We start from the raw sequence: 23,016 nt of genomic DNA, 5'->3' as shown, positions 1-23,016 counted from the left end.
AGGAATGGAAAGAAGGTGGAGAAAAAGAAATTTCCCGCCAAGGCCGTAGCCCCGCCCCTAGGGTGTCTCCACTTTCCGTCTGCAGCCAGCCCTTCCGCCCCGCCCATCTAAGGAGGGGACGCAGAACGTACATTCGTCAACGCGCAGAGGCCATCATTGATTCGGTATGCTACGCCGTTCGCGCAAAAAAGTGCCCGACTCTAAAACATTTCCGGGTTCAAGATGGTCGCCCAAGCTATTTAGTGAGACTTCCTCCATCCTTCTCCATTCCACTCCGGTTTTTTAACCTGGATGTGACGTCCTAAAGGACCCGACGGAAATAGAACGGAAGGCGGTCTAAAATGGCGAACCGTACTGTGAAAGATGCGCACAGCATCCACGGCACCAACCCTCAGTATCTGGTGGAGAAGATCATTCGGACGCGCATTTATGAGTCCAAATACTGGAAAGAGGAGTGCTTTGGCCTTACAGGTGAGCAAGAGCGCGCCGATCCCCCCGCCCCAACCCCGGTCGTCTTGTGGCCCAGTTCTCCAGACCAGTCCGGTAGGACTGGCCCCTGGGGGTGAAGCTAGAGGGGAATCGTTGACAGACATTAAGAAAAATCTGAGCGCCTACTCTGTGCCTAGTCTTGTGTTGGGCTTTGGGAAAACAGAGGGATCTGATAGGACCTCATTCACGTTGCGGTTCTTTGAGTCATTCCATGTTTAATGATAACTTGCTGGGTTCCAAACAGTGTTAAGCACAGGGACCCTGAAGGTGTTAAAGGAATGTCAGTATGCCTGAAACCAATTCATGAAATTCCTATACTCAAATCTGGACCATTTGCAGTATTTCCACATCCCAGTCCTAATATAAATATATGCTCTTCAGATAAATCTTCCAGGTAGTCTTTGATCTTTGTTGAATACTGGCTCCTCTTTTGGAGCTGTGTTACCCCAGCGAACCATGGCTTTCTTTACTGTAAAACGAGCATAGTAATACCGAACTCAAAGGTCAAAGGGTTGTTCTAAGGATTAAATGAAATGTTTAAAAAGTGTTTGGTATAATAAAAGGAATCCAAATCGGAAAAGAAGAAGTAAAGCTGTCACTGTTTGCAGATGACATGATACTATACATAGAGAATCCTAAAGATGCTACCAGAAAATCAATGAATTTGCTAAAGTAGCAGGATACAAAATTAATGCACAGAAATCTCTTGCATTCCTATACACTAATGATGAAAAATCTGAAAGAGAAATTAAGGAAACACTCCCATTTACTATTGCAACAAAAAGAATAAAATACCTAGGAATAAACTTACCTAGGGAGACAAAAGACCTGTATGCAGAATACTATAAGACACTGATTAAAGAAATTAAAGATGATACCAACAGATGGAGAGATATACCATGTTCTTGGATTGGAAGAATCAACATTGTGAAAATGACTATACTACCCAAAGCAATGTACAGATTCAGTGCAATCCCTATCAAACTACCAATGGCATTTTTCACAGAACTAGAACAAAAAATTTCACAATTTATCTGGAAACACAAAAGACCCCGAATAGCCAAAGCAATCTTGAGAAAGAAAAGTGGAGCTGGAGGAATCAGGCTCCCTACTTCAGACTATACTACAAAGCTACAGTAATCAAGACAGTATGGTACTGGCACAAAAACAGAAATATAGATCAATGGAACAGGATAGAAAGCCCAGTGATAAACCCATGCACATATGGTCACCTTATTTTTTTATTTTTATTTTATTTTTAAAAATTTTTCTTTATTTTATTTTTGGCTGTGTTGGGTCTTTGTTTCTGCGTGAGGGCTTTCTCTAGTTGCGGCGAGCGGGGGGCCACTCTTCATCGCAGTGTGCGGGCCTCTCACTGTCCCGGCGTCTCTTGTTGTGGAGCACAAGCTCCAGACGCACAGGCTCAGTAGTTGTGGCTCACGGGCTTAGCTGTTCTGTGGCATGTGGGATCTTCCCAGACCAGGGCCCGAACCCATGTCCCTGCATTGACAGGCAGATTCTCAACCACTGTGCCACCAGGGAAGCCCAGTCACCTTATTTTTGATAAAGGAGGCAAGAATATACAATGGAGAAAAGACTTCCTCTTCAGTAAGTGGTGCTGGGAAAACTGGACAGCTACATGTAAAAGAATGAAATTAGAACACTCCCTAACACCATACACAAAAATAAACTCAAAATGGATTAAAGACCTAAGTGTAAGGCCAAACACTATAAAACTCTTAGAGGAAAACATAGGCAGAACACTCTATGACATAAATCACAGCAGGATGTGTGAAAATGGAAGTAAAAACAAAAATAAATGGTACCTAATGAAACTTAAAAGCTTTTGCACAGCAAAGGAAAACATAAACAAGACGAAAAAAGTGTTTGGTATAATTACAGCTATATGTTAATAAAAAGCACTCAGTAATCAGTGGTGGTGGTGGTGCTGTTACCATTATTAACTACTGCTGTGCTGTTACTGCTCTGCCACCACCCTAGCTGTGTGTCCATGGACACGTCATATTGTTTCTCTGAGTCACCATTAAATTTTGGAGTCATGTAAGGTTTACTTTGGGGACTTTTTCTCATTCCATAGTTTTCTTCTTGGATGATCTCTGTACCATGGTTACCTCATATATATAGATGCCTTTAAATTTATCTCTGCAGCCCAAATATCTCCCTGAGATCTAAGTCTCTGATTCCAAGGCATGCCAACTCCATATGTCCAAAAGTGAACTCATGACCCTTTTTCCCCCCAACACTAGGTTACGTTCCCTTGTCGTATATTTTCATTGCATTCTGCATCTTCTTTCAACTACTGATCACACTTTCAATATTTTTTTTAATGCTTTCTGCCTTGCCTGACTGTAAACTCCATAAGAGTAGTCATTGTGTCCCTCTTCTTTATCCCTCTACCTGTATCTCTGGTACTTGGCACCTAACTATAAATTGCCAACTGTAATATGGAATGAATTAATATAGAATTTATCCTAAGAGAACTTGGAGAAGTCTGATTTATAAAGTGATTTCCCATTAATAGTACCTAACATTTATTTATTTATTTATTATCTATGTGTCAGGTAGGTATTAGCATTTGTTTGTGTTATCTCATTTGATTCTTACTATAGCCCTTAACTTTGTACCTTTATTATTCAAATTTGAACTGACAGGCTCAAAGAGAGGTGAAATGACTTGCCCTAGTTCACACAGCTAGTGTTTGATTTTTTTTTTTTAATTAGTTTATTTATTTGGCTGAGCCAGGTCTTAGTTGTGGCATGTGGGAACTTTAGTTGTGGCATGTGGTATCTAGTTCCCTGACCAGGGACCGATCCCGGGCCCCCTGCATTGGGAGTGCGGAGTCTTAACCACTGGACCACCAGGTAAGTCCCTAGTGTTTGATTTTTTTAAAAAATTTTATTTACTTTTTTATACAGCAGGTTCTTATTAGTTATCTATTTTATACATATTAGTGTATGTATGTCAATCCCAATCTCCCAATTCATCACACCACCACGCCCACCCCACCCCAACCCCGCCGCTTTCCCCCCTTCGTGTCCATACATTTGTTCTCTACATCTGTGTCTCTATTTCTGCCTTGCATATCAGTTCATCTGTACCATTTTTCTATATTCCACATACATGTGTTAATATATGATACTTATTTTTCTCTTTCTGACTTACTTCAGTCTGTATGACAGTCTATGGGTCCATCCATGTCTCTACAAATGACCCAATTTTGTTCCTTTTTATGGCTGAGTAATACTCCATTGTATATAGGTGCCACATCTTCTTTATCCATTTGTTTGTTGATGGGCATTTAGGTTGCTTCCATGACCTGGCTATTGTAAATAGTGCTGTTGTGAACATTGGGATGCATGTGTCTTTTTGAATTATGGTTTTCTCCGGATATATGCCCAGTAGTGGGATGGCTGGGTCATATAGTAGTTCTATTTTTAGTTTTTTAAGGAACCTCCATACTGTTCTCCATAGTGGCTGTATCAATTTACATTCCCACCAACAGTGCAAGAGGGTTCCCTTTTCTCCACACCCTCTTCAGCATTTGTTTGTCGATTTTCTGATGATGCCCATTCTAATCGGTGTGAGGTAATACCTCATTGTAGTTGTGATTTGCATTTCTCTAATAATTAGTGATGTTGAGCATCTTTTCATGTGCTTCTTGCCCATTTTTATGTCTTCTTTGGAGAAATGTCTATTTAGGTCTTCTGCCCAGTTTTTGATTGGATTGTTTGTTTTTTTAATATTGAGCTGCATGAGCTGTTGATGTATTTTGGAGATTAATCCTTTGTCAGTTGATTTGCTTGCAAATATTTTCTCCCATTCTGAGGGTGGTCTTTTCATCTTGTGTATAGTTTCCTTTGCTGTGCAAAAGCTTTTAAGTTTCATTAGGTCCCATTTGTTTATTTTTGTTTTTATTTCCATTACTCTAGGAGGTGGGTCCAAAAAGATCTTGTTGTGATTTATGTCAGAGTGTTCTTCCTCTGTTTTCCTCTAAGAGTTTTATAGTGTCCAGTCTTACACTTAGGTCTTTAATCCATTTTGAGTTTATTTTTGTGTATGGTGTTAGGGAGTGTTGTAATTTCATTCTTTTACGTGTAGCTGTCCAGTTTCCCTGCACCACTTATAGTCGTCTTTTCTCCATTGTATATTTTTGCCTCCTTTTGTCATAGATTAGTTGACCATAGGTGCAAGGGTTTATCTCTGTTCCATTGATCTGTATTTCCCTAGTGTTTGATTTTGACAACAGTATTGGAAGGTTATTATCCCCATTGTCTAGATGAAGTTCGCTCAAGGTTGTGTAGCTATTGAGGAGTTGTTTGTTGTTATTGTTTTGTTTCTTCTAACTCTTAATATGGCATTTTTTTCTCCTAACATGATGCCAAGCACGGACTCTGAAGTTAGGCTGCTTGGATTAAAACCCAGGCCCTGCCACTTTCTGGCTTTGGACCTTGAGCAAATCACTTAATCTTTCTTAGCCCTTATTTTCCTAGCTGAAAACAAGGGCAGTGCTAGAACTTACCTCCATGGCTTGTTGTGAAGATTAAATGAGATAATATGAAATGCTTAGCAGAGTACTTGTTATATAATAATCTTTCAGTATATATTGGCTGCTGCTATTATTATTATTAGTTATTATTATTACACTCTTGTTCTCCTAATATTAAACTGTTAATTCAGGAGCACCAAACGTTGAACTAGCTTTAACTTCTCTCCACTTCAAACCTGGAAAAGCTTAGTCCTGATGTGTCTGAGATGCCACTCTGTTTTTGTTTTTTAGCTGAACTTGTAGTCGATAAAGCCATGGAGTTAAGATTTGTGGGTGGTGTCTATGGTGGCAACATAAAGCCAACTCCCTTTCTGTGTTTGACCTTGAAGATGCTTCAGATTCAACCGGAGAAGGATATCATTGTAGAGTTTATCAAAAATGAAGATTTCAAGTGAGTGAAATGTTTATTAGCTAATATGAAAACTTCAGTTTCATGGTCTAGAATTTGGCTTTAGTTAAGAGGAGTGAAAACAGTGTATCTCATTTCCACAGAGTTCCACTCTAGGATTTTGCTCTTGAGCCTCTTGAGTTTGTGTTTTGTCTGTTTTGATTGTATTGACCTTCTCCTTCACTGTCTCAGTCTTGATGGCTTTTCCCTCAAAAACAGTATTTCACAAACTCACTGAGCATATATTAAGCAGAAGTGAGTGCCTAATATGTTGGTAGCACTGAATGCTTAAGGATGAAGAAAACAACATAGTATGGTAAAGAAGAGGGAAACTTTGGTGATAAATGTAGGTTCATGTCCAGACCCTGTTACTTATTAACTGTGACCTTGGAGAAGTTACTTAATTTTCTAAATTTTACTTTATTTACCTATAAAATGAAACAGTAATACCAACTCAGGATAGATGTGAGGATTAAGGAAGACAGAACAGTAAATCTCCCAATACAGTGCCTGTTGCAGGGATACGGCCCAAAAATATAAGCTGCTCTTATTATTTTATTATCCATTTTCAAGGAGCTCACAGACAAGTATAGGAGACAGACATAATAATAGATTATTATGTGCCACCCTCTATTCTAAAAAATTTAATAATTTAAACTTCACAAAAACCCTGTAAAATTATTATCCCTATTATATAGGGGAGGAAACTGAGGCACAGAGAGATTGATTTCCCAAAGGGCAAATGCTGGTAAGTGGCAAAGCTAGTTTCAGAGTCCATATCCTTTGCCACTCTATTTTGTTTGTCATATACAGAAACTGTTGAGTTTCAAATGCCTACCTTTATCCAAGTGGAGATTTGAGTGGATAGTTGGGATATAGGAGAAAGGGAAAAGAAAAGAATCTTACAAACATTAATGGCTAGAAAACAGCTAACTTTTATTAGGCACTTACTGTGTGCTATATGCTATGCTTAGCACCCTACATACATGTTTTTACTTAATACACCAAACCATCAAATTAGGGGCTATCAGCTACAATTTATAAGGATTGAGAAAGCAAGTAAATTGCCAGGTGTTACAGAATTAGTAAATAATGGAATCAGAATTTGAACCCAGATGACTTTGACTTTTTTCCATAACCAGCATTCTGCTTCCTAGCAACAATCTATGTATTCATGTCTATGTAAATTGGTTGTATTGTTAGTAAATAAATCTTATACTTTCGGTTGTTAAATTTAGTTTCTCATTTGATTCTTAAAATAATCCCAAGAAGTAAATAGGTTGTATCTTAGTTTTACAGATGATATAATAGACCCTGAAAGTTGAGCAGCATATCCTAAGTAACCACAGCCAGTAAGTGGTCGAATGAGAACTTGAACACAGGTCTCCATATTTTAGCTATCTTTCTACTGTCCCATGATGCTTCTAAAAATTTAGCTTTCTCATCTGCCAAAGAGAAGAAAGAACTTGTTTATCCACTACTGTCATGAGAAAAGCCAGTTGTAAAACTCAGGAACTTTCTAGGGTGGCCTGTTGTTTCACTGTCATCTATCTGTCAGGTATGTCCGCATGTTGGGAGCACTTTACATGAGGTTGACAGGCACTGCAATTGATTGCTACAAGTACTTGGAGCCTCTATACAACGACTACAGAAAAATCAAGAGCCAGAACCGAAATGGAGGTGAGTATGGTGCCAGGTGTCTAGACCTTCATCCCTGAGCCACTTTTTATTTCACCAGTATCTCTAGTGTCACATTGTCACATACATTGTGAATGTTGCTCTTAATCCAGATTGTTACTGTCTTCAGTCAGGTCCTCCTCTCTCATGGGGAGTAGTACTCCATTAGACTACTAGCTTCCTTTCGACCTTACCCACTCTGCCCGTCTGCCTGTCTTTCCAACTGCATCTCATGTTAATCCTTGCTTTGCATCATGTGCTCCATCCCATAAAGATCTAGCTCCTGAATGACCTTCACTGTAAAATCCTTCTCCAGACCTCCCAGACAAGGCTAGTTTTCCATACATGACACCTTCACAGTTCTTTCTACTGGCCTCTCTTGTATGATACTTCACCCTGCAGTATATAGACTGTACTCATACTTATGTAGGAATCGCACTGAAAAATAATAAGTGTATCTAGGAGGGGCAGCTCCATACCTTTTACAAAGAGACACATTTTGTGGTAAAATGGGATTCAGGGAATGCAGTCAAAACTTTTCTCACTTAGTATCATAACAAAAGATTAGTAGCATTTGCCTTTACCCTCTACATATTACACTAAGGAGTAGAAGTTAAGAATTTGGTATTATTCTTTAAACTTTTATTAACGTATTCATTCATTGAATAAATACATATTAGGTGTCAATGTTATGGCAGGTACTATGCTATGTACTGAAAATAATATGGTGAACATGATGGACATGGTCATGGCCATCATGAAATTACGTAGTTATGACTATATTATGTTAAACTAAGATAGGGTTTTTAAACCTAGTGACAATTTGGGCCAGATATTTCTTCGTTGTGGGGAGCTGTCCAGTGCATTATAATAGGATGTTTAGCAGCATCCCTGGCTTCTACCCACTAGAGCACCCCATAGTTGCAGGGGGCAACACCACTGAACTAAGAACCAAGAACCACTGAACTAAGGTAATGTTTACCATAGAAATTCTAAAAAGCTATTGCTCCACTTACCATATAAGATACATGATTCTTAAAAATAGCAAATCACTATGTTGTACACCTGGAACTAATATAATGTTGTAAGTCAATTATACATCAATTTTTAAAAAGTTTGCTGACCCATGCAGGGGAAAAGATACATATTCTGTACTCAGGAACTTAGTGGGTTCACATGAGAAATTGCACTTGAGTTATAAGTTTTATTCATGAACATTACCCCATTACAATTCAGGACTGTTTGTGCTTGTTTTTGTGTTTGTCTCTCCTGCTAATTGGGACAGCTTCATTCATCCCTTTATCCCCAGCTCCTAGAAGAGGCATGGCACATAAATGGCCTCAATAAAAGGGAGTTGGATGAATGAAGATAGGTGGTGATGACAAGAATATGAAAGGCTGTAGTTTGAGCCCAGGTTTGACAGTAGTCCCTTCAGTGTAACTGCCACACTGCAATAGCTTTATTAGTGAATGTTCAGGCAAAGGGAAGCTGCAGAGAATTCACACTTTCTATACCAAGTACCCTGTTAGATATCTTACATAAGGAGTCTTACACTTCTTTTAGTTTTTGGCTACTTAAATTTATTTCCAAGTTCTTGAGCTTATTATTTTTCTTTCAGAGTTTGAACTGATGCATGTGGATGAATTCATTGATGAACTACTGCACAGTGAGAGAGTCTGTGATATCATTCTGCCCCGGCTACAGGTAAGAGATAAAGGTCATACACACACAATACAAAGTACACAATAAAATGTGTGTAAAGATCTCTTTACACGCATACATGGTAAAACACCATGGAGCTCAGAATCTTCTTTTTTTTAAATTGAAGTATAGTTGATGTACAATATTATGTAAATTATAGGTATATAGTATAGTGATTTACAATTTTTAAGGGTTCTACTCCATTTATAGTTATTATAAAATATTGGCTATATTCCCTGCATTGTACAGTATATCCGTAGAGTTTATTATATACCTAATAGTTTGTTCCTCTTAATTCCCTCCCCCCTTCCCTCTCCCCTCTGGTAACCAATAGTTTGTTCTCTATATCTGTGAGTCTGCTTCTTTGTTACATTGACTAGTTTGTTGTATTTTTTTAGATTCTACATATAAGTGATATCATACAGTATTTGTCTTTCTCTGTCTGATTTATTTCACTTAGAATAATATCCTCCAGTACTGTATAGCACAGGGAACTGTGCTCAATACTCTGTAATAACCTAAATGGGAAAAGAATTTGAAAAAGAATAGATATAAGCATATGTATAACTGAACCACTTTACTGTACAGCTGAATCATTTTACTGTACACTGTACTGTACTATACTTTATTATGAAATAAAATTTTTTAAATAAATAAATAATTTTAAAATAATATCCCCCAAGTCCATCCATGTTGCTGCAAATGGCAAAATTTCATTCTTTTTTATGGCTGAGTAGTATTCCATTGTATACATATACTACATTTTTTTGTTCCAAATATACATATATTATTATATTTCTTTATAAAAAATTAGTGTTAATTATGATAATATACTTTAGGTTTTTTTAAAATTTTTATTGGAGTATAGTTGATTTACAAGGTTGTATTAGTTTCGGGTATAAAGTAAAGTGAATCAGTTATACATATGTCTACTCTTTTATTCTTTTCCCATATAGGTCATTACAGAGTATTGACTAGAGTTCCCTGTGCTATACAGTAGGTCCTTATTTATCTATTTTATATATAATAGTGTTTATATGTCAATCCCAATCTCCCAATTTATCTCTCCCCCCTCTTCCCCATCTGCTAACCATAAGTTTGTTTTCTGCATCTGTGACTATTTCTGTTTTGTACATCAGTTCATTTTTACCATTTTTTTAAGATTCCACATATAAGTGATATCATATATTTGTCTTTCTCTGACTTCACTCAGTATGACAATCTCTAGGTCCATCCATGTTGCTGCAAGTGGCATTATTTTGTTCTTTTTAATGGCTTAGTACTATTCCATTGTATATATGTACCACATCTTCTTTACCCATTCATGTTGATGGACACTTAAGTTGCTTCCATGTCTTGGCAATTGTAAATAATACGTCTGTGAACATTGGTGTGCATGTATCTTTTCAAATTAGTGGTTTTGGGGTTTTTTTGGGTATTTACCCAGGAGTGGAATTGCTGAGTCATATGGTAGTTCTGTTTTTATTTTTTTTTTTGAGAAACCTCCATAATGTTTTCCATAGTGGCCGCACCAATTTACATTCCCACAGATATATGAGGGTTCCCTTTTCTCCACATCCTCGCCAACATTTGTTATTTGCATTTTTTGTGATGATAGCCATTCTGATAAGTGTGAGGTGATATCTCATTGTGGTTTTGTTTTTGTTTTTGTTTTTTGTGGTACGCGGGCCTCTCACCACCGTGGCCTCTCCCGTTGCGGAGCACAGGCTCCGGATGCGCAGGCACAGTGGCCATGGCTCACAGGTCCAGCCGCTCCGTGGCATGTGGGATCTTCCCAGACCAGGGCACGAACCCATGTCCCCTGCATCGGCAGGCGGACTCTCAACCACTGTGCCATCAGGGAAGCCCTCATTGTGGTTTTTTTGATTTGCATTTCCCTGATGATTAGTGATGTTGAACATCTTTTCATGTGCCTGTTGGCCATCTGCATGTCCCCTTTGGAAAAATATCTATTTAATTCTTCTGCCCATTTTTTTAAATAGGGTTGTTTGCTTTTTTCTTATGGTCCTCCTAATTAACAGTCTTCATGTCTATGAGAAAGATAGGAGATTGGGAGTGAGAAGAAAACAGAAAAAGTGATTGAAGGGTAGGGCTTTAAAAGTGAGTAACACAAGAAAATTTTGTTCTTTAAAATGTTATATTAAGAAGATTGTAGTACAGTAGGTTTTTAAGCTTTGTGAGCAACTTTATTTTCAAATTGATCTTCATATAAAAATCTAGGATATAGGGCTTCCCTGGCGGCGCAGTGGTTGAGAGTCCGCCTGCCGATGCAGGGGACACGGGTTCGTGCCCCGGTCCAGGAAGATCCCACATGATGCGGAGCGGCTGGGCCTGTGAGCCATGGCCGCTGGGCCTGCGCATCCAGAGCCTGTGCTCTGCAATGGGAGGGGCCGCAGGGTGAGAGGCCTGCGGACCACACACACACAAAAAAAATCTAGGATATAAAACAGATGAAAGGAAGGTCAGGAATGGGAGACTGACCCACCTTAAATATCATCTTTATTGTCTTACCTCCCTTTCCTAGTGAGAAATGATTGTCTGTGAAGCATCTTTTAAGAATGAGTCTTACAGCATATGATTTTTAAAATAATATTGTAAAATACAAAGAGAAAACAGATATAGTAGGTAGTCTAAAGAGAAAGGGAATGGTCTGTAGTGGAGAGTTGAAATTTATCCATGTTGTTGCACGTTTCAATAGTTTTTTATTTCATTTGTTGCTGAATAGTATTCCATTGTATGGGTATACCACAATTTGTTTACCCATTTATCTGTTTATGCAGAATTGCAGGGTACAAGGTCAATGTACAAAAATTGGTTGTATTTCTATACACTAGCTATAAACAACTGGAATTTGAAATTTTGCTAAAAAGATACCATTTACAACAGCATAAAAAAATTTAAAATAATTAAGGATAATTTTGTTAAAAGATGTGTAAGACTTAAAACTATAAAGCATTGCATTACTGATGGAAATTAAAGAAGACTTAAGTAAATGGAGATATATCATATCCATGGTATGTTTTATACCATGACTTAGAATTGTTGTCAATTCTCCCAAATTAATCTGTAGATTCGATTCAGTTCCAATCAAAATCCAAATAAAATTTGATATAACTCAACAAACTGATTCTCAAATTTATATGAATATGCAGAGGACCTAGAATATCCAAAACAACTTTGAAAAAGAACAAATTAGGAGGACAAACACTACTTGATTCCAAGACAGTGTTGTGTTGGCATAAAGCTAGACAACTAGATAAATGGAACAAAGTAAAGGGACCAGAAATAAGTGTACATATATATGGTCAGTTGGTTTTCTACAGAGATGTTAGGGCAATACAATTAAGAAAGGATAATCTTTTCCACAAATGGTGCTAAAACAGTTGAATAGCCATATGCAAACCAATGAATCTCTACCCTTAGCTCATAAACTTGAAGGGGATAATAGTCTCATAAAAGCTAAGAGTATAACATAAAGAAGAAAAACATAGGTGAAAATCTTAGTGACCTTGGGTTTGACAAATTCCTATAATAAGACATAAAACCATAATTATTTATAAAAATTAATAAATTGGCCTTTATAAAAATTAAAAACTTGCCTTTCAAAAGATACTATTACAAAGCTAAAAAGGCAGGCCACAGACTGGAAGAATATATTTGTGCAACATATATCCACCAAAGTTCGTGAATCTATACTATGTAAAGGGCTCTTGAACTGAATAACAACTCAGTGGACAAATGAACAAAAGATTCTAACAGACATTTTACCAAAGAAAATATATAGTTGGCCAATAGCACATAAAAAGTTGTTCCATACCGTTAATCATTATGGAAATGCAAATTAAAGGCACAGTAATATACACTACATACCTAGTAGAATGTGTAAAATCAGACTGACCCTATCAGGTGTTGGCAAGGATGTGGAGGAACTGGAAGTCTCCATATCCTATTGGTGACAATATAAAATGGTACAACCTCTTTGGAAAAGTTTGCCGGTTTCTTAAGTTAACCATACAGTCCAGCTATTCCACTTCTAGGTATTTACTCAAGAAATGAAAGCACATGTCCACACAAAGACATAACCACAGATAATCGTAACAGTTTTATTTGTAATGGCCAGAAACTGGAAACAGCCCAAATGTCCATCAAGTGAATGGATACAAATTGTGATGTGTCCATACATTGGTACTACTCAGCAGCAAAAATGAACTATAGATACACAACAGCGTGGATCAATCACATAGTAATTGTGCTGAGTGAAAAAAGACAAAAAACTGTATGTAACTGTAAACTATAGTGACAAAAAGGAACAGTGGTTGCCTAGGTGCAGGGTAAGGGTGTGGGGAGGAAAGGGAATGAGAAATCACAAAGGAGCACAAGTAAACTGTTGGGTGTGGTGGATATATCCATTATATTGATGTAGTTGCTTACAGTTGTATACAGTACAACTCAACACTCATCAAATTGTATACTTTAAAAATGTACAGTTTATTGTGTATCGATTATACCTCAATGAAACTATAAAATGTATTGAAAAAGTCATTGGAATACCTGTAGAGTAAGGGTCTTTTGCTCTTCGTGTTCTACTATTCTCTTATTCTGATGTCTATGTAAGAATCAGCAGCATTAATGAAAGGGTCGCAGAAACAGTGTTTAAGATGGGGGATCGGGCTTCCCTGGTGGCGCAGTGGTTGGGAATCTGCCTGCCAATGCAGGGGACACAGGTTCGAGCTCTGGCCTGGGAAGAGCCCACATGCCGCGGAGCAACTAAGCCCGTGAGCCACAACTACTGAGCCTGCACGTCTGGAGCCTGTGCTCCGCAAAGGGAGAGGCCGCGACAGTGAGAGGCCCGAGCACCGCGATGAAGAGTGGCCCCCGTTCACCGCCACAGAAACGAAGACCCAACACAGCCAAAAATAAATAAACAGATTTTTTTTTTTTTTTTAAAGATAGGGGATGGGAGCAAATTCTTAACGTTTTAAGCAACCACAGAAACCCAAACTGGGAGGATCCAGAACTTCAGATCTCTTTTTTGATCCTACTGCAGCTCAGTAATTCTGAAGCAATTTGCTGCATCCCACCTGCTTTGAGGTGCTCATTTCCTTGCTAGATATAAACTAAAAGGAATAATTTAAAGATCAAAGGTCACATAGTATATGATTCTCTTTATACGGTGTATTCAGACTAGGCAAATACATAGAGACAAAGCAGATTCAGGGTTACCAGGGGATTCAGGGAAGGGGGAATGAGGAGTGATTACTTAATAGGTATGGGGTGTTTTTCTGGTGTGATGAGAAAGTTTTTAAGCTAGTGAGAGGTGGTGATGGAATAGCATTGAATTTTATACTTTAAAATTGTTAATTGTACATTATGTGAATTTCACCTCAATAAAAAACAGATCAAAGGGATCTGAAAAACTTCAAAGTCGAGAATAGAATGGATTAGATACATAATAAATGGGTGAAGTAAATTTGCTCGAGGCAGCAAACCAGATGGATAAAGGTAGTTGGTAGATGAATGCTCACACTTAAATGCAATGAACCGCTCTTCCTCCACAGTGACTCAGTTACAGAAAATCCTAGAAAATAATTCTGAAAATTATTTCTCCTTTTCCATGTTGGCTACTGTAGACTGTGTAGTGAAAAGAATGACATTTCAAATCTGAAAACCTGATTTCAGGGCCCAATTCTCACATTTATTATCCTTAGCTGCTACTGTTATTTTTAGAAATACTGGAAGAAATGGAGTACTCTGAAGTGCAGTCAGTTGTAACTAAGGGTTCCGAAGCTCAGTCATCTCTAAGCAAGCATATTGATGCAAATGAGGTAGTCTGCCTGGAGGCTAGAAGGAAAGACCACAAAGCAACCCTCACTGAGGAGAGAGAAATTGAAATATGACTGATATCTGTTATATCACCAAGAGGTGTGTTCTGGTGTGGGCCTATGTCCTGGATGAAATGACCCTTAAGACCACCTTCTGCTTTGATTTCTATTCCTGTTAAGCAACTCATAGGGCATCAATTTAGCTTCTCATGTGCCCTGACACTGGCAAGGAGTTGCTCTGGAATGAATTCTAATTTTGTCAAACACAAATACTGTAAGTTAATACATTGACTTCAGTCACTTCCAAGTCTGGTGAATATTAGGGATTCTAGACACCCTGTCTGATGCAGTCCTAGATCCCAGACTGTGGTGATCCTTTCCAAGGAGCCCTTTTTCAAGGGATTGACTTCACTAAATGGCATCTTTGTCTCATTTCTCCTAATCTTTATAGAATTATGTTAGTGACGAGTGAGAGCAAAATAGAGAACAAATGTTACTATTTATTTTAGGGCTATTCAATGCTCTTTATATCCTTGACACAAAAAATGGTAAGGGGTTTTATGACCTAGCCAGTCCATTTGTCAGTTTTAAACTCACCTTTGCCTTTCAGGTCCTTAGTCACTCAGTAAGGACTGCTAAGCCACATCTTAGAAGAAATGTATCCTGAGCCTTGTTCAAAATGCATGACTGTAGACAGCTCCCCTAAATCCTGGGTCTAGTCGAGAGTTGGTGCTACTTCAGAGCAGGACCCAAACCCCCAAACTGGGTTGAGTCTCAGTGGATCTCTTGGGTTAGATTCTGGTCTGAACCTCTCCTGGCAGAACTACCAGCTAACACAGTTTCAAACTATTGGCCCTTGTGTGTGAAGCCCATATTTTTTATTCAAGGATATACCTATACTGATTGATATTCTAGTGACCTTAGAATATAAGATCACAGGGAATGGAGGCAATAGAAAAGTGATGCTCTCTTCCACTTTGTATTTATCTCTTTACAGGGGAACTTAAAAAAATATATAGATTCCAGGTATGCTAAACTCCTTAGGAAAATCTTGAACTGTCTAGGATGTCTTTGAAATGAAATTGCCTCACCTGCTGCACCATAGGTTTTCTGTCACTCCCAGAAGCCCAGTGTTGCAGCTTCAGGACATAGAGGAGATAGCAAGCCCCCCACCCCCCATCTCTCACTGTGTTCTCTGTAGAAACGCTATGTGCTAGAGGAAGCTGAGCAATTGGAGCCTCGGGTTAGCGCTCTAGAAGAGGACATGGATGACGTGGAGTCCAGCGAAGAGGAGGAAGAAGAGGATGAGAAGGTCAGACACCTGGGAGCTTAAGGGTTGGAGGAGGGAAAGTTACAGGGAATGGGAATGGTCTTTTTTGTTTTCAAACTTTACTTTTTAACTCTTCAACCAAAAAATATAATACGTAGTCATTAAGAATATAGGATTTAGAGTTAAACAGACCTTGATCCATATCTCAGCTTTGCTGTTTACTAGCGGTATAATCTTGTGCAAATTACATAATCACCATTTTCTCTTCTATAAAGCAAGGATTATGATACCTTTACTTTAGGACTGTTGTGAGCATTAAATGAAATGATACACATAAAGCCATTAGCTTTGGGACATAATTGCCTAATAAGTGGTAGCTATTAAAATAAATACTTGGGACAAAAACAATACTGTTCATAATTGAATGCATACTAAGGAGTAAGCCCAGTTTAGGGGAAAAAAACCGCATACTGCATGGTCATGTTCTTTCACTACTTGTTAAAATGCTGAAAAGTTGAAAACAAGCAAGCTGTCAGGGAGCAGTCAAGTAAACTATTATATCAATTCAACAGGCTATTAGGCTGCCATTAAAAGTATTATGAGAAGTATATGATAGGGACTTCCCTGGCAGTCCAGTGCTTAAGACTCCATGCATCCACTGCAGGGGGTGCGGGTTCAATCCCTGGTCAGGGAACTAAGATCTGGCATAACATGTGGTGTGGCCGAAAGAAAAACAAGTATATGATGATGTGGAAATGCTTGTGGTAAGTTTAAAAAAAAAAAAAAGGATCTAAAACATTTGTGATTAAAATTATAAGAATATGTATAGAAAAAGGCTGGGGAAAATATAAAAAATTCTGGCCTATGGATACAGAGACAGTGTAGATGGAAGTGTAGCTCTGAGCTAGTAGGCTCCATTTAAGTTAAGTGCTAAAGGAAGCACAATCATTGATGAATTGAAAGCCAGGCAAGGCTGAGGTGCTCTTCTGTGGTGAGAGGACCAAAAGTAGGCATTCTTTTTTTTTTTAAATGGAAAATTTAATCACATACCAAAGTGGAGAGAATGCCTCCATCTACCCATCACCTAGCTTCAACAATGATCAACTCAGCTGTTTTGTTTCCTCCACATCTCTACCCAATTGTCCCCCACCAGTTACCTTGAAGCAGATCATAGCCATCATATATTTCATATTTCAGAAAAGACAAGGGCCCCTTTTTTAAGCAAAACCATATACCATCATCATCCCCCAAATGAACAATGATGCCTTAATCTCATTAAATATTCAGTGTTCACATTTCCACCCAGCTATCCTAGATTTTTAATAGTCTGAACTAGTATTCAAACAAGGTCCATAAATTGTAACTGGTTCATCTTGTAGTCTGTCAGTTCCATCCATTGCTAATTTTTCCTCTTGCAGATTTTAAACGTATCAGGTCATAACATTCTGTACAAATTCTCACAATCTGTATTTTTGTGATTGTGTCCCTGTGGTATCACTTAATTTGTTCATTTGTCCCTTGTATTTTCTGTAAACTAGTTCTTGAGTCTAGAGGCTTTAATTGGATTTGGGGTTTTTAATCCCCTTTGGAGTGGAGCAACACTACTTCATAGGTAATAGTGTGTACTGCCCCCAGGATGAGCAAAGTCTGGCTGTCTGTCTTTTTGTAATATTAGGAGCCACTGATGATCTTTGCCTAGATCCATTAGGGGCTGTAAAATGGTGATATTCTAATTATTTCTTCATCATTTGTTACCTGTAACACTGCTATAAAGAGAAACCTCCCAAATCAACATTTAGTTTTTCATAGGTACAGTTTATATAAGAAAGGTAAGATAAATTATTTATTTCCCTTTATCAGTTTTTTAAATAATGAGTTGATTTGATAGTATCCTCCCAAGGAGGAAAGCTCTTTTGCCCTTGGTAACATTGTGAGTTCATGGATTTAAGCATATTTGGTGTGTTTTGGACCATTATTGTCCTTGTTGATGCTCAAATTGTCCCATCTTTGGCCAGTGGGGGCCCCTCAACTTGACTTATGAGACTTTTTGATACAATCATTAGTAGTCTCAGCCCCTGCTTTCTGATATATGTTCTAGTCCTGCCTTGTTACCTTCTAGCCTGGACCTAGAATTAGCCAGTTTTCCAAGAAGCCCTTGGTTACATTAATTGGGATATGATATTTAGAGACCACAGTCTGGGCTCATTGCTACAGGTGTGTTTCTAGGACTTTACAGTTAACAAAGCTGGGGGAAAAATTTTTTTAAGCTTCAAGTACACTATGAGTTTGTACTTAATCTTATCGATCTTACATCTGCATATCTTTTCTTTCACATTGGAAATCCCATCTTCTTAAGAAGATAAGCATACTTACTTACCTCTCACTAATCTTACATAGTCCCAGAATAATGGTACCAGCACTAGAATAATGGGATTATTAGAAACATTTTTTTAAAATTTTTATTTGCTTTTTGTCCTTAGGGTTATCCATGTATTCAAATTAGTTTTAAAGTCACTTGGAGGCAGAATTTGGGACGGGGTGGGGAGGAGAGTGTTAACTGTGTTCCTAGATGGCTATCTATAAGCCTGTGCTCGTCACTGACCCATTCTATCTCTTTTCCAGTTGGAAAGAGTGCCGTCACCTGATCACCGCCGGAGAAGCTACCGAGACTTGGACAAGCCCCGGCGCTCTCCCACACTACGCTATCGGAGGAGTAGGAGTCGGTCTCCCAGAAGGTTAAGGCCCTAGCCATTGGCCTCTTCCAGGGAGACTTTAAGCACTGTAGCTTAAAGAAATTTGGACTTCATGGAAGGAAAAATGCTAGCCTATGGAGAATGTCTGCTTGTCAATGTATTAGTTGCTACAAAACAACCACTCACAAAACCTCAGTGGCAGACATTTATTTAGTTCACAGGTCTGTGGTTAGTGGTTTAAGCTGGGCTTAGATAGGAGGTTTTTTGAGTATAAGCTATGGTCCCTCATCTGGTGCAATCAGTTGTCTTTTGGCTAGTATAGGACAGCCTTAGCTAGGATGACTGGAGCAGCTCATCTCTTCTCTGTGTGTGTTACATTCTAGGCTAGGTTAGGCCTGTTCCCAATGCAGTGGCAGAATACAAGAGCAAACAAGCCCAACCATGCAAGTATCTTTCCAGTATCTGCTTGCATCACATGTACAAGTATCCCATTGGCCAAAGCAAGTCACGTGGCCAATCCCAGACTTGGAGTCAGAGGGTATTAAAGTTACATGATAGGGCTTCCCTGGTGGCGCAGTGGTTGAGAATCCGCCTGCCGATGCAGGAGACACGGGTTCGTGCCCTGGTCCGGGAAGATCCCACATGCCGCGGAGCAACTAAGCCCGTGAGCCATGGCCGCTGGGCCTGCGCGTCCGGAGCCTGTGCTCCGCAACGGGAGAGGCCACAACAGTGAGAGGCCCGCATTCCGAAAAAAATAAATAAATAAATAAAATAAAAAAAAAAATAAAGTTACATGATAAAGGACATGGATAATAGAGTTGGGTGAAGAATGGGGTAGTTTTTGCAATTTACGATATCCAGTGCACCTAATAAGGTTTTTTCTCTTTTTTCTTTCCATATAGGCGGAGTCGGTCTCCCAAAAGAAGGAGGTAGGCCTTTAGTGACTTGTGATAAAGGATAGGGATTTGGGGAGGGGGATGTTGTTGTTGTGTTTATACTGTCAGACAGATATGGGAGTCTGACCAGTCATTTCCACAGCCCCTCCCCTCGCCGAGAAAGGCATCGGAGCAAGAGTCCAAGACGTCATCGCAGCAGGTCCCGAGATAGACGGCATAGATCCCGCTCCAAGTCCCCAGGTATAGCATTTGGGCCTTTTGCTATTGGTTGTCTTAAAGAAATGTAATAGGCGCAATTAGCCTCCTGCAGTACAGTAGTACCTTACTTTATTATTGTCTAGGAAAAAAAGGAAGTGGATATAAAATTTGAAAATTAGAGTTCACATCTTAACTGTCACTTACCAGCTTGGTTGATAGGAGGATGAGCTTCAGTTTTTTCATCTGAAATTATAGGAGTAAGACTTAACAGATTAGTGGTAAATACCCAATATGATATTTTTGAAATTTAGCCATAAAGCCTTGTGAATACATATGAAGTGAGTTCAGTTCTCTGCTACCAACAGTGTCCCTATCATAGGCCAAAAAATATTAAGCCAATGAAGGAATTGGGAGAAATGACAGTGGAGGAATAGGAGGATAGAATCTCACTCAATAGCCTTTTCTTCCCCAGGTCATCACCGTAGTCACAGACACAGGAGCCACTCAAAGTCTCCTGAAAGGTATGGATTAACCTCTATTTTAACTTAAGAATATCACTCTTTATTCAGAAATTAAAGTCCCATTTACAACTAAGGTGGACCTGAAATTTTCTTGTCTTGATGGAGATACTCAGGAATTCTCCTTAATTACAGGACAAAGTTGGGCTGTTGGCCTGAAAATTACTAGAATTATATATACTGTGTTTTGTTTTTCCTTTGTAGGACTGCAGCTTTCGATAAAGGCATGAGCTTCAATCTCAGGAGACCTGGGGTTCAGTCCCAACTTTTAACACTTAACAGTTGAGTGACATTGGACAAGTCACTTTCATTTGATAAACTTTTATTAGAAACTTCTATATGCTGTACACTGTTAGGTGCATTCAGTCTCTCAGAGATCATTTCCTCCATGGTAAATTTTGGAGAATAATGCCTATCTCGGTGTTACTCTTAAACATAAAAACACCAAGTATGGGCTTCCAAGGTGGCGCAGTGGTTGAGAATCCTCCTGCTGATGCAGGGGACACGGATTCGTGCCCCGGTACGGGAAGATCCCACATGCCACAGAGCAGCTGGGCCCGTGAGCCATGGCCGCTGAGCCTGCGAGTCCGGAGCCTGTGCTCCGCAACAGGAGGGGCCACAACAGTGAGAGGCCCGCGTACCGCAAAAAAAAAAAAAAAAAAACCAAGTATATTTATGAATGTTGGGTATCATCTCTGTCCCCATCAGTGTTAACCTATCTCAGTCTTCCTCAAAAGTCCTTGCCCCCAGGTTCCCAAACAGCTGTTAAATTTAATGATTTTTATGTGTTGCCATTTCAGATCTAAGAAAAGCCACAAGAAGAGCCGGAGAGGGAATGAGTAATGGACTCAGTTTGGTTTTAGTCCACGTCACGTGGCCTTCTGTGGAGATAAAGGCATCTGTCTATGTGGAAGAATGAAGATCTACTCCCCAGGCAGCTATGAAAATATTCTGGATTTTTTTTTTTTAACCAAAAGTTTTTTCACTTTTTCTTTTTTAAATGAAAGAGGTGCTGAGTTTTGTATCTTGTTTTGAATCATAATCTGCATTTTTGAGAGATAATGCTTCCTAAGGGCTGCTTTTGACCTTTGTACAACCAACCTTGTTTATACTCAAATTTATGAGTGTAGAATGGATTGGAACAGAAGGTATGAAACAAGGGGAGGATGTGGCCACCTGGTGACCCTCTTGTTATTAAATTTGACACACCCATTTCCTGGTTTTCTGTGGTTTAGTTTTGGTTTACACTGTGATTAGAACTGTTCTGAGAATCCTGAGATTTGTGCTGCTGCTTGCTGTACCATTAAAAAACCAAGTCATGGGCTTCCCTGGTGGTGCAGTGGTTGAGAATCCGCCTGCCGATGCAGGGGACACGGGTTCGTGCACCGGTCTGGGAAAATCCCACATGCCGCGGAGCGGCTGGGCCCGTGAGCCATGGCCGCTGAGCCTGCTCGTCTGGAGCCTGCGCTCCGCAATGGGAGAGGCCACAATAGTGAGAGGCCCGCGTACCGCAAAAAAAAATAAATAAAAAAAATAAAAAAATAAAAAACCAAGTCAGTAAAATATATTAGCTGCAAGTCTTATTTCTAGCAGCAGCAAGTGGTAATAAACATGAAAACTGACTGGTTGGCAGCAGCTTTAAAAGAAAAGAATGAATTCAGTTGTAAGGCTTCTTCTGGATCATTTAACAGTTGCACTGAATGTTCAACAAACAGTAAAACTTAACACTTTTTATATAGCATTCTTCCACAGTGTTGTTTCTTCTTCCCCACAGCCTTGAATTCCAGATTAAGGTGCTCAGTGCCTTTATACTATGGGCATTGAAATTATCAAATCTAGGCAGTAGTAGTAGGGCAACTAGGTTGAAAAAATTTGATGGAGAGAAAAGTATCTAATGCCACTCAGGGTTTTAACCTGAGTTGCTGGACAATAGCACCAGTCACATAACCAGAAAACACAGCAGGAAGAGACCAGGTTTTAGAGGGGTAGGTAGTGAGAGTTGTGGTAGTAGTGAAAATGAGGCATTCAGTTTAACTTGAAGTTTAATTTGAGACAGCTAAGGTATATCTAGATAAAGCCCAGACATCGTAAATAAGAGCATAGTGATCCAACCCTGAATTGACAATGTTTTGGTAATTGTGGAAGGTGTAGAAGTGAATGCAGTGCCCAGGGAGATGTGTGTATGTAAGAAAAGCCAGTAATAGAATCACAGGCAACACCAACACTGTTGAGGAAGAAGTGCAAACACCGATTGAAAACTGAAATGAATCATTCAGAAAGGTAGAGGAAATAGAGTGGGTTTAGAAGCTAAGGACACAGAAGTAAAATATGGACTGAATAGTGTCCACGGGTATTGATAATCGAGGGTGTTGGGGTCTTTGCTAGAAGAGTTCTGTCTACCTGTTCTTACCTTTCCTCCTTTAAAAAGGAAAAAATGATCAAATGATTTCCTGCAGCTCTGTCCTTGGCAAGAATTGTGAAGACCAACTGCCTCACAGGATCCAGTTTCTTGGGAAGTCATATCTGGTCACAGGATAAACATCCTATTGCTTGCTGTTGAACTTACGGACTTTTGCATCAATATTAAAGCATTTTGGGATCATATTTGAGATTTCATGTTCTTCACTGATTGCTCTCATGATAATATCTGAGCTAATGTTGTCCATAAGAGCTATTGGTTCATCATACAACTATATATAGGACTGCCTTTAAAAATTAAATATAAGCACCTCTATTTGTGTCTGCTATAGAGTCCTAGCAGTTATTTCTTTATCAA

At 39.0% G+C, this 23,016-nt stretch overlaps 2 protein-coding genes across 3 annotated transcripts in view; one reads left to right on the top strand and one right to left on the bottom strand.

Moving 5' to 3' along the window:
• Positions 1 to 276, bottom strand: part of ORC1 (origin recognition complex subunit 1) — a 35,222-nt gene extending 34,946 nt beyond the window's left edge. Inside the window, exon 1 of the mRNA XM_059038001.2 lies at positions 132 to 276. The gene's annotated coding sequence lies outside the window, so the exon portion shown is untranslated. The remainder of the gene's footprint in view (positions 1 to 131) is intronic.
• On the top strand, positions 126 to 22,844 carry PRPF38A (pre-mRNA processing factor 38A). Of its 2 annotated transcripts, XR_010835585.1 has the most exons (11): positions 126 to 471; positions 5,288 to 5,447; positions 7,003 to 7,124; positions 8,740 to 8,825; positions 15,867 to 15,977; positions 18,558 to 18,670; positions 19,531 to 19,557; positions 19,667 to 19,764; positions 20,195 to 20,243; positions 21,041 to 21,562; positions 21,799 to 22,844. XR_010835585.1 is itself a non-coding variant. In XM_059038114.2 (10 exons), the coding sequence occupies exons 1-10, from the start codon at positions 342 to 344 to the stop codon at positions 21,081 to 21,083; spliced, it is 939 nt and encodes a 312-aa protein (XP_058894097.1). In that variant the 5' UTR covers positions 126 to 341; the 3' UTR covers positions 21,084 to 21,805. The 2 variants fall into 2 exon arrangements, 1 of the variants encoding a protein (XP_058894097.1); XM_059038114.2 differs by having other exon boundaries at positions 21,041 to 21,805.
• The last annotated feature ends 172 nt before the right edge of the window (positions 22,845 to 23,016 follow it).

This window comes from Kogia breviceps, chromosome 1 (assembly GCF_026419965.1).
Source record: "Kogia breviceps isolate mKogBre1 chromosome 1, mKogBre1 haplotype 1, whole genome shotgun sequence".
In the NCBI taxonomy this organism is placed as follows: domain Eukaryota; kingdom Metazoa; phylum Chordata; class Mammalia; order Artiodactyla; family Physeteridae; genus Kogia; species Kogia breviceps.
Note: the sequence above shows the minus strand (reverse complement) of the source record. Positions and strands in the feature narration are given on the sequence as shown.